The sequence below is a fragment of the Lynx canadensis genome, chromosome F2, assembly GCF_007474595.2.
Source record: "Lynx canadensis isolate LIC74 chromosome F2, mLynCan4.pri.v2, whole genome shotgun sequence".
NCBI classification, from domain to species: Eukaryota; Metazoa; Chordata; class Mammalia; order Carnivora; family Felidae; genus Lynx; species Lynx canadensis.
In genome coordinates this window covers 35,815,359-35,827,873 of record NC_044320.2, presented here as the reverse complement: position 1 = coordinate 35,827,873, position 12,515 = coordinate 35,815,359, and the positions used below count along the sequence as shown (strand labels likewise).

The 12,515-nt window shown below is 42.8% G+C and overlaps 1 protein-coding gene across 2 annotated transcripts in view; it reads left to right on the top strand.

The window, feature by feature from the left end:
* GRHL2 (grainyhead like transcription factor 2) overlaps nucleotides 1–12,515 on the top strand; it is a 173,049-nt gene that overhangs the window by 101,125 nt on the left and 59,409 nt on the right. For both annotated transcript variants that reach the window (XM_030303943.2, XM_030303942.2), the window contains exon 8: nucleotides 7,689–7,783. In XM_030303943.2, coding sequence (XP_030159803.1) covers nucleotides 7,689–7,783 — 95 coding nt within the window. The remainder of the gene's footprint in view (nucleotides 1–7,688; nucleotides 7,784–12,515) is intronic.

Here is a 12,515-nt window from a genome sequence, read left to right as displayed (position 1 = left end):
CTTTGACGGCATTCCAGAATCACGCTTACACATACAGTTTGAGGAAAACTCAGCCTACAAAATCTGCGTCTAAAAACTGATTGACAGACCACCGATTATATTCAAAAAGTAAAAGAATAAGACAGCAAAAAGGACTCACCTCATGCTTTCCACAAGAATTAAAATAGAAATGAATCCCATCATTTCTCTGCAGAATGTAACTTGCCAGAATTATATATGAAAAGCATAGCTCATCTGCCCATGCTCAGAAGTCCTTCGCCAAAACACTGTAGTTGGCCATCGTTCTTCCTCAAACCTCTTGTTTTCTCAGAAGGGCTAACTTTTGAACTTTTCTTTCCATCTTCATGGGGCCTCATGGAACTGACCCAAGTGCTTCTCCACTAGCTAGTTGCCATGTATGATGTGCTGTGATTTTTCTCTACAAGGTATTCGTATCTGGTGACAACTTACTGTTTAATTTTGCAAGATAAATGTAGGCAGAGATTAATAGTTTGGCCTTCGGCAACGGCCAGACCCAGATTCAAATCACAGGTTGGCCTGTTACTAGCCATGTGATCTTCTCCGAGCCACTTCTCTGTAGGAGGAGGCTGCTAAGATCTACCTCACAGAGCAGTTGTGAGGATTAGATGAGCTCGTGTTGGTAAAAGACTTGGCACATGCTTGGCACTCAGTAAGCTCTTGGCTTGTGGCAGTTGTTATTATCCCAAGAGTATTTGCATTTTAATGTCATGAGATGACAATATCCTTACCCAAAGGAATGGGTGTTTCAGGATGGGATTGCAGGCATGAGAGCAAGCAGACATCTCGGAACCGGTGCTGTTCAGGTCTCACCATTTAGGTAATTGCTTGCTTCTCCTATATGCACAGTTTTCATCCACTTGAGGGGAAATCGTTGTCACATGGATCACATTGATAATTGGTATAGGACCTCACTGACAGATGTCGCTTTTTCTAAGACCGCATGTGGAATCAGGTGCACCCAAAAGAGTAGTCATTTCAGTTTGCCACAGAGCAGTACTACCCAAAGTGTAGACCCCAGACCAGCAGCATCAGCCCCGTCTAGTGGGAGCTGATTAGAAAGGCACATTCTTTGTCACATCCCAGACCCACTGAATCATAATCTCTGGCAGTGGGCCTAGACAACTACATTTTACCAAAGCGCTACAGGCAATTCTGATGCACCCCAACATTTGAGAAGCACTGTTATAGGACACCAACACAGGCCTTTAAGCTTTGGGAGACCAAAAATCTTCACTCTACATCTTTGGGGGAGCCTCCTACAGGCCCTAAAGAATGTATATGGCTGTGCATTCCCATACACTTCACTCTGACATTCTAAGGACATACGTAGCCTTAGAGAGGACCCTGGAAAGTTTGACTATCACTAGCAACGTGACATTAACAATGAGATCAACTTCATTCTTATTTCATTAGATAGAGTCCCATTTCTTTCATGGTTTCATTCTTTTCTATGTTTCACATTAGTTGTGTACTTTAGGGTTATTCTTTTGTGTATAAATTATTGAGATTAATAAGGACGATCTTCAGGGGCACCTGGGTGGCTCCCTCAGTTAAGCGCCCAACTCTTGATCTTAGCTCAGGTCTTGTTCTTAGGGTCATGAGTTCAAGCCCCATGTTGGGCTCCATGCTGGAGTGAAGCCTATTTGAAAGAAAATTAGTAAGAACTACCTTTAAATTTCAGATTTAAAAAAAGGGGGGGGGTGCCTGGGTGGCTCAGTCGGTTGAGCATCCAACTTTGGCTCAGGTCATGATCTCATGGTCCGTGAGTTCGAGCCCCGCGATGGGCTCTGTGCTGACAGCTCAGAGCCTGGAGCCTGCTTCAGATTCTGTCTCCATCTCTCTGCCTCTCCACCACTCATTCTCTGTCTCTGTCTCTCTCTCTCTGTCAAAAATAAATAAACATTAAAAAAAAGTTTTAATTCAGATTAAATTTGCATAAATTTTTTTAGGAATCTGTTTCAGCCAATTATAATTTTATTTCAACATGCTAATTTTTGGAAGCATCTAATCCATTTTCCCATTTATATCCTCATTCTTACTAAGTAGATGTTAGTATTCTATAGACATTTGCAACCCAGGTACCAAACATGTAGTTTTTATTTTGCCTTGTCTTCTTTTAGAGAAAAAAATCCACTCAAAATGTAATATGTTCAAAATTAAGTGCTTTATAATTTTTTTTTTTTTTTGAGTGGGTTGATTACTTTTCAGCTATGGTGGCTATCATGCAAGAACAAGCCATACACTCAAGTCACCTGACTTCTTGTCATAGAAGGGAATAATTCCAGGTGCAGGAGGTTGAATGGTGACCTTCAAAAACTGCTGTGTCCATGTCCTAACTCCCAGAATCTATAAATAGGACCTTACTTGGGAACAAGGTTTTTACAGATGTAATTAAGTCAAGGTTCTCAAGATGAGACCATGCTGGATTAGGGTGTGCCCTAAACCCAATGACAAGTCCTTAGAAGGTAAGAGAAGAGGGAAACAGACACAGAGACACAGAAGAGAACACCATGTGAAGACAGAGGCAGAGATTAGAGGGGTATGTCTATAAGTCAAGGGACACTAAGGATTGCCAGCAACCACCACAAGCTAGGAGAGAGCATGGAGCCTATCAACCTTCAGAGTCTCCAGAAGGAACCAACACCGCCATCACCTTGATTTGGGTAGTCTGGCCTCCAGCGAATAAATTTCTGTTGTTTCAAATTGCCAACATTGTGGAAATTTGTTGTGGCAAGAAACTAAGCTTCTTATGCCAGCTCATTGACAATGCCTTTTACTAATTGCAACTATCAACATTTGCAAAATTTGGGTTTAGGAAGCTTTCTTGAGGAAAGGCTTACCAACAGGTTGCTGAGTTTCTATTTCTATACTATGAGCCATAAACCCTTAGGCAAACAACAGTAACATAGTTTTCGGAAATGAGATATAGCTGTTAGCGTTTTATTCATTGGACCAAAAAAACATGTGGACAAGCCAACATCAATGTGCATAAGCTGCTTAGTCTTAGAAAACTTTCCTAGTCACAAATGATAGCAGAGCTATTTTACCATCTGTAGGAACGGCTTAGAGACTAAAGATAAACAGACATTTCTTATATTGCATAAGGTTAAAGAGGAAGGTGTGAGATCAGTCTCAGTTATATATTTAGTTTAGAATGCTTATGGATACGTTCATTCACTTACCCCATTGCTCAACACATTTATGGAGTGCGTCTTATCTGTATGATGTTAAGCACTGAAAAAACAGCGTTTAAGATACATTCCTTGCCTGCATAGAACAAATAGCTAATGGGAAATGCTGGTAATAAATAAGTAAACAGATAAATAAAATATTGGCACATGGTATGAAGGAAATAAACAAAGTAATGTAACCGCTCAGTAAAAAGCAGCCTTACCAGTGTTTTTGGGTTTTGTTATTGGCATAAAAAAGCATGTTAAATGTAATTGTGTTGTTCATTTATTTGTCTACTTATTTATATTCTCTCCTTCTGGACCGTAAAAGCCACATGATCAGGGACCTAGTCTTGTTTCTTGCTGTCTCCCCAGTGTGAGGACACTGGCTGGTACATAGTGGACACACGGTACATATTTGTTCAATATATTTATTTGGTGATGAAGTGAATATGATACAAACTGACAGAGGCCCTATGCACGATTAGGGGATGCAGAAAGCATTGTATTTGTATAGCATTCGTATTTAAGATCCTTAGTCAAAGTGTTTGACCAAACTGCTTTGGTTTCTCTTTATTTCTAAATATGACTTTGGTTTTTAAACATTACAGTTGACCTAAAGCTGTTAAAAAATGCTAATCAGGGCGCCTGGGTGGCTCAGTCGGTTAAGCGTCCGACTTCAGCTCAGGTCATGATCTCGCAGTCTGTGAGTTCAAGCCCTGTGTTGGGCTCTGTGCTGACAGCTCGGAGCCTGGAGCCTGCTTCAGATTCTGTGTCTCCCTCTCTCTCTGCCTTTCCCCTGCTTGTGCTCTGTCTCTCTCTGTCTCTCAAAAATAAATAAACTTAAAAAAAATTATAAAAAAATATATTTGCCTTGGACTTGTTAATTTCACTGCTGAGACTATATCTTATTGAAATAATGAAGTATATGTGAATATTTAGCCATAAAGATAATTAAATGAAGTACTATTTATGGTAGCAAAGTATTGGACATCATTTAAATGACCAACAAGAGCAAAATAAAGTTTTGGCAAAGTTATTTTTAAAATTCAGTATAATAGTATTTTGCAATTACACTGAATTGCATTTTCCACAAGTTTATTTATTGACATGGAAAGATGCTGAAGAAGTATTAAGGGGGAAAAAAAGCAAAGTAAAAATAATTGTTACAATACTGTATAAAAATATTTACATATTGTGGAGAAAGGGAGACCGACTGAGGGAGGACACAGGAAATATTTACACAGATGTGTTTTTTGTGGTTGTTTGTGGAGTAGATTGCGGTCTTTATGATGAATGCTTTTGTATTAAAGTGTGTATGCTTTTTTTAAAACGTAAAGATAGGGACGCCTGGGTGGCTCAGTCGGTTAAGCCTCTTGCTCTTGATTTCAGCTCAGATGGTGATCTCTTAGTCATGAGATCAAGCCCTGAGCCAGGCTCCAAACTGGGTGTGGAGCCTGCTTGAGATCCTTTCTTCCTTTCCTTCTGCCCCTCCCCCACTCATGCACACATGGTCTCTCTAATAATAATAATAATAATAATAATAATAATGCAAAGATACATAGTTTTGCTTTAAAGTTTTCCTGGGGGAACCAACAGAAACATGGACAAAGGCCATGAACAGGCAGTTTATATAAGCAAACACCTGTTTAGCTATCCCGGATGTGAAGAGATGCTTGAACTCACAAGTGGAAGAAGAAATGCAAATGTTACGTCAATAGGATACCACTTTGTACCCATTGGATTGGCAAAAAAAAAAAAAAGTTAGAAATTGGGTGAGAAAAAGGGGAAATAGGATTCTGGTGGAATCTAGCTTGGCACAACACATTCTAGAGAATGGATCTGGAGGCCATTTTGGAAGGCATGTTAAAAAGTAGGTTTTTCTGTGATTAACCCTCAATACAGGTCCTGGTAATAAAGAGAAAACCAAATCAAACTGACTTTATTTTATTATGGATTAATATGGACTTATTATTACGGACTTTGTTTTATTATTATTTATGTCACGGATAGAAAAAGCAAATAGGACCTACTGCTTCTCTCCGCCTGATTCATACAAGCACGATGGGTTGCATTACTGTAAGAAAGTGGTGAAAATCTTGATAAAGGATCACATGAACTTGGACTTTACAATAAGTGAGGAGGAAATGGATAAAAATGACTGGATATGTGAACTTTAGGAAAGCAGACTTCAAAATGTCACAGCATGAGCACAGCTTGTTAAAGCCTCGAGAAGCCACCAGCCCCGGAGTGACACAGCAACCCAGAAGGACACAGCTTGAAGAGATGACCATTTAGTCAGAATCATGTCCGATTTTGTAGGCAACAAACACTTGACACATCCTGGGAATTCGTCATAACACCCAGCTCCTGTCCTAGTGCAGCAAGAAAAATATTCATAAAGATTTTATTTATTTATTTAAAAAATTTTGTCTAGTGGCGCCTGGGTGGCTCAGTCAGTTAAACGTCCGACTTCGGCTCAGGTCATGATCTCGCGGTTTGTGTGTTCGAGCCCCGTGTCAGGCTCTGTGCTGACAGCTCAGAGCCTTGAGCCTGCTTTGGACTCTGTGTCTCCCCTTAGAGAGAGAGAGACAGAGCATGAGCAGGGAAGGGACAGAGAGAGGGGGAGACACAGAGTCCAAAGCAGGCTCCAGGCTCTGAGCTGTCAGCACAGAGCCTGATGCGGGGCTCGAACCCACAAGCCGCGAGATCATCATGACTTGAGCCGAAGTCGGACGTTTGAGCCGCCCAGGTGCCACTAGAAAGATTTTATAAACAAAAAGACCTCTTCTCCTGGCCCCCATTGTGGGCCTGGAGTATGAGGGCACAGAGAGGTGTCCAGTCCCGATTGTGAAGGACATGATAGATCATGGTGTAAATTTTAGCCCTGAGAAAAATTAGAAAAAGCACGTGATCTGACTTTCATTTCAGAAGAGTCATGATGAGACCTTTGAGAGAAAGAACATTTGTCATTAGGTGATCACCCTGTGAAGGATGCAGACCTCGAAGGAAAGCAGATGGGCCGTGGACCTTGTTGCCATCCAGGCAGGACACGGCCGATGTTTATTTAGTACAGAATCAAAGTAGGCCAAAAGTAGGGGGAAATCCAGATGGTAAGCATAAGCTGAAACACTCAAGACATAGTGAGGATTAAAACTAGGAATATTGGGGCACCTGGGTGATTCAGGTGGTTCAAAGTCCGACTGTTGATTTCGGCTTGGGTCCCGATCTCACGGGTCGTGGGTTCCAGCCCCGCATCAAGCTTCAGGCTCTGCGCTGACAGCGTGGGGCCTGCCTGGGATTCTCTGTTTCCCTCTTTCCCTGCCCCTCCCTCCCTCTCTGTCTCTCTCTTTCTCTTTCACTCTCTCAAAAATAAATAAATAAACATAAAAAATTAAACAAACAAAAAAGCAGGAACATCATGTCCAGGCCTTAATGCCAAGTATGACGGTGACAGTGGAGAGCGTGGGTAGTAGGGATCAGTTGCAATGTAGTCTGTGTACCAGAAACCTGGAGACCACTCGAGGATCCATATCTGGGGAGAGCGGATAAGTAAACAGTGGCTGATGGTTACCACAGAATTCTCTACAGCTGCTGTTAGAAATAGGCATGCCACCAGCAATGTGATTAGAGACCCGAAGAGGTCCCTAGCTAAGGCTGCCAGATAAAATATAGGGTGCCCAGTTAAGTTTGAATTACTGGCAAACAACAGATACTTCTTCAGGATAAGTATATCCCAAATAACTGCTAGATCTGGCAAGTCTAGCCATAGCACAGCACAAGTTCCGGAAATAACAGCTATGCACACAGGCAAATCAACCCAACGTATTTTCTAAGCACACGTAGCAAACACGTCGATAGCTGTTGCGTTTGTGGGAGAGGATAGGGAAGAAAAATGAATACATAAATATTCACATAAACAAAGAAATAAACGAAGAGAAGGCCTCAAATGGACAAGTGGTAATAGGGAGGTGAAAATGATTAACTCAATTCTCTGCACCTAAATCCAAAAGGAAGCAAAAAAAAAAAAGAAAAAAAGTTTCCTTGCACTCTCCTGGAATCTCTTCCCTGGGTTCCCGCAACACTGCCTGGCTGATAACCAGCATATTGTTCTACCAGACCGTCCCTACAGATGACTCTGGCACCTTCCAGCACAACTAAGCTACAGGAATGTGAGGAGGCGAGGGAGTGGATATGTGTCCAGGGATTCAGGAGGGAAAAACACTAATAATTCTGTAAACCTTGTAAAAAATGAAACCAATAAGCAAATCTCTTAGGAACATCGCTTCACCTAGATTTGCTCTCCCAATAGCAGAACATTCTCATAGAGAAAATATTAGTAAAAGAAAATGTACGAGCACAAATCCTTAACTGTTGCTAAGGGGTAGCCGGAAGAGTAGGCAAAGTTTAAATCTCCTCATTGGAAAATGACATTTAAGTACATGTCATCAAGTAACTCTTACTCTCTTAAAACCTTTTTCTTTTTTAACGTGACAGCTGATTACAAGGAGAGCTTTAATACGATTGGAAACATCGAGGAGATTGCATATAACGCTGTTTCCTTCACCTGGGACGTGAATGAAGAGGCAAAGGTGAGTGAAAAAGTAGCATTGATTCATTTCTCATGCCTTTTAAATAACGTCACCGTTCCCTGCAGATGATTCTTTCACAACAGCCTCTATAAGTAGGGAAAGATTTGTTAACTGAAGCCAGGGGTTAAAAAAAAAAAAAAAAAAAAAAAAGTAAATGAGCTTGTTATCTTTCTCTAGAAGTTACGCACATTCAGTTACGTGCAGTTAAATTGCCTTTTGGAGGATAAAGGAGAAAAGGGAGTGTGTGTGTTTCTCTGTGGCCTCTCGTGGGATGGGCCAAGCTGCATGCCCCTCCCCAGTCCTCCAGCTCCCTGTGCTCTATTTTAGCACATGATGCTGGCAAGGCTCGTCCAGAAAACCTCGTTCACCTACACTGCAGATTCCCCTAAACAGCCCTGACCGCTGCCTTCTACAGAGGCAGGAAAGTGTTCAGAGCTAATGTGTCCATCGGTAAGTGACTGGGCAGGCCTTCTGGCCCCATGACTCCTTCCAGACAGAGCCTGCTTGAGGGAAGGGTACAGAAAGCACGACTGGGGGTCTCTGACCTTCATTCCCTGTGGTAGAGCTGGCACCGTTACATTGAATCCTGTCTTTAATCCTGACTGCTTCAACTTTTGGTCATTTTTCCTGGTCCCAGCATGGTTAGGAAAGGCAATGGTAAAATCTCCGGCGAGTTGTGCCCTGAGGGTAGATGTCCATACTGCACTGATTTGGGTAAAAAAAAGTAAGACGCATGGCTACTCAGGTCTGTCTGCCAGACATGAGTCTCTTCGATTTTATGAAAACTACACACTCTGCTTATGCTCACTCTTCTTTCTGTATTGTTTCGCTTCTGATCCTTGATCCTTATTTTGCACTTAAGAGAAGGTTCCAGATGAAACCTAAGCTTGTTTTCTGCCTCAGTTATGTACCATTTAGGAGGGTGTTAGAAGACTGTCTTCAAACTAATGAAAAGATCAATGTAAACAGTTCCCTTCAATGCTTTATTGTCTTCGAGCAGGGGGAAGGCTGGGTGAGAAAGGAAGCTGGATGGGAGTTTGTGGGCATGAGTTATGTACAAGATGAATTGCTCAGTGTCTCATTTCACTCAGGTATGAAGCGATGTCAATGAAATTGGCTTTAGGCCCAAGAAAGGTGACCCAAATGGGTGAGCGGCAACGGAGTGCCAGAACAGCCTGGAGAATGTTCCGGTGGCTCAGTGCATCCAAGGGGAGGAAGTAGGCCTTGCAACAAACGGATGGGAGGTCAGGTCCCACACAGAACTGTAGGGAAAGTTTGTCTTCTACGGTTCACTCCGCCTCCATTTAAAGTTCCTTGCTCAAATCTTGTGCTTCCCGTTCATAACTCCATTCCCTTAGCAGCTACATTGCTGGGGTAGATAATGAAAAGGCCATCTGGGCAATGGCACCATGGAGTGGGGGTTGAAGTCCTCAGAGAGTCATCTGACCTCCCTGGGCCTCAGTTCCCTCCCACATACAAACAACAGCACTTTTCCAGTGGTCTCTGCTGTACCACGCATTGTGCTGGGATTATGACGTGGGAAGATCCAGGGCTCAGGGAAAGGCGACAGGGAAACCAATAACCCCACAACAGTGGGAGGGGTGAGAGGCAGGCCAACTATATAGGGAGCACAGGGATCAGGAAGACAGTGGGATCCTATCAGTGACAGTGTCTTGTCAGGGGCGCCTGGGTGGCTCAGTCCGTTAAGTGTCCGACTCTCGAGACTCTTGATTGCGGCTCCGGTCATGATCTCAAGGTTCGTGAGATTGAGCCCTGCTCTGGGGTCTGCGCTGACATCACAGAGCCTGCTTGGGATTCTCTCTCTCCCTCTCTCTCTGCCCTTCTCCTGCTCACGCACACGTGCGCGCGCACACACACACACACACACACACACAGTCTCTCTCTCTCTCTCTCTCGAAATAAATAAATAAATATTAAAAAAAAAAAGAAAGAAAGTTCCTTGTCAGTGTAAAGCAAGCTATAAATGTGAACTGTGATCATAGCCCCAGTTTTCATTATCAGGCGGTCTGTGATAATGAGTGCTAGTGGGTGAATGTGTCAGTAGGGACCTTTTGAAGAACATGCCTAATCAGAGGCGATGGCTTAAATGATGGAGGCTCTGCAGTGAACTAGCAAGGTAGGTAATTTGGGGTTGAGCTGGCCTTTCTTTTAGCCTAGTGCAGATGATATCACTCATTTCCCATAGGTGGGAGCTCACTTTTCTTCTTGAAATGTGTGTGGTTGTGCATGTGTGTTGTTATGGGCTGACAAGTTTAAGCTCACATAGACCTTGACAAAGGGCAGTGGAGGATATTTCATATTGCTTACTGTGGCAAAATGTTTGTTTAGTATATATATTTTAGTGACTATAACTTGGTTGTTGCCATTGTATGCAGTCTGGGTTGATCAAATAAGTAATAAAAAAAAAATAATAATTTCCCCCAAACTACTGGCAGAGTTTTCAAAGAAAAACCGTAAAAGTTAAATTCACTTCATTCTTTAAAATATTACTGATTTTATAATAAGCAGATTGCAAAACAAAAAACAAAAAGCAAAGTTGTATGACTGTTGAGAAAATGGTTTCCATAAAGCAAGAAGTAAAAACATCCTTCCTACAGCAGAATTGTTTGTGATTTTCATGATGTGGACTTCTCAGGAGCCATTGACCTTGCCTTCAGGTTCCTATTTGTAACATCCACAGAGAAATTTTTTGTAGGTTATGAGGCCGGGGCCCCATTCAGTGTCCTACATTATTTTGGTTTATGTGGCCAGAGGACACAAAATTATGACCTCCAGCCTTTATGTGGGCCACAGAATTATATGTTGTGTTGTACCTCATGCATTTATGTACTCCTATTTCAAATTAAAAAAAAAAATTTGCCCACATTTCATAACCAGGAGATTATAATTATTATTTTTTTAAATCTAGACTTCTGGATTCTTTTGGATAATTAAAGATTCTGGCACCCATGAGTCTAAGCATTTGCAAGGCCACGAGTGGCTCTTAGGAGATACTGGCTGTTCTTTTTAGTAACATCCTTTTCTCTAGCCTTTTCCATTCTGGAACTTTCCCTGCCTGGTCGTTGGGGACATGTGAGTTCTTAATGCCTCAACCACACCCTCTCAAACTACTGAATATGCAGTTTACGTCTTCACTGGCTTTCAGTGTTGGGGAAGGTAGTGACACAGTGGAGGTTGCCAGCATTCCCGGGTGCCTTGGCCAGGCTTTGGCAGCCGGCCAGAGGTCGCCTTGTGTTAGCTCTGTTCAAGAGAGTTGCTGTGACCTTTTGAATGCCCACAGTGGTGGTAAATCTTGATCTTTGAATATGTTTAAAGAAAAATATCAGAAATTGGGGCGCCTGGCGGTGGGGGGGTTGCTCAGTCTGTTAACTGTCCCTACTTCAGCTCAGGTCATGATCTCACGGTTCGTGAGTTTGAGCCCCGCGTCAGGCTCTGTGCCGACAGCTCGGAGCCTGGAGCCTGCTTCGGGTTCTGTATCTCCCTCTCTCTCTGCCCCTCCCCCTCCAAAATAAATAAACATTAAAAAATTTTTTAAAAATAAAAGAAAAACATCAGAAATCGCCTGGGTCCAAGTCTGAATACGTATCGACACGTTTGATAATACCACTTCATGGTTAAAAATGAGATTTCCTTTGTGAAAGACCAGCTTTAAAGACAGCAATGTCAGAAGAGACATTACAAACATACTTTGAGTCACAGCAGCATCATTTGAGAAAACCATATGTCTTCCTACGATAACTATGTTAAAGAAGAGCTTTTATTTGGACGTTTAAGGTTCGGGCCGTTCATTAAAAAAAAATAACGGCCTGGTATTTGGTAGTCTTAACACATATGCATAATCAAGACTCAATGATAAAAGTTTATGCGTTTTTCGAAAGCACAGTTCCTACTCTTTTCTTTTGTTGCTGTCCTACCTTGCATTTCTAGTTCTCCTTTAGCACAAATAGAAGAATGGCAAGGATGTGAAACTCTAATCGTTTAATCTAACGATAGGAAAAAGTTGGGCCAGGGAAGGTGTTAAAACTATTAGTTAGAATGAGGCCTGGGGATTAGCTGCAGATTTTCGGTCTCAGTTGCAGCACGGTTCTGGCAGAACTGTCAGAGTTCTTCTACCCAGAACCGGTTTTGCTGGTTGTGCCACAGCGTCCCTCTGCGCAGTGACACAGGCAGCAGAAACAGTCTGCAATGGGACATTCTTTTCCCCTCAGGGTCTGTGCGGTCTGGAAGCTCATGTAACACGAACTGGTGTCCCTGGGTCCCTGGGAATGACTCGGTGATATCTGGGTGGGTGAGGTCCTGAGTGTCCACACTGTCACAGACTGGAGATTGATGGGGGTCTGAGCACAGGGTGCCAGCACCGGAGTTCGGGCAATCAGACACTCGTCCCGGCCCCGGAATGGCTGGCTTTGTGAATTGCCCCTCCCGAGCTGCGGTTTCCTCAGCTGGCAAATGGCAGGAAGAGGTGACAGAGAATTAAGGTCCAGTCCATGCGATTCTGTTGGGAAGGTCACAGTGCTTCATTCTCTCACGTGACTCCCGTTTCCAAGGTCCTTTCACTTTTTCTTTTTTTCCCTTAGCCAAACGCTGGTACCTACAAAGTAGATCTGTTGCTCGCTAATCCCCAAGATGAGGAATTCCCAGGCAAGACCCTATTGAATGATCGAAGAGCGGTGAGCTCAGATTCCTGGCACCGAGCACTGCCTTTCTTCAG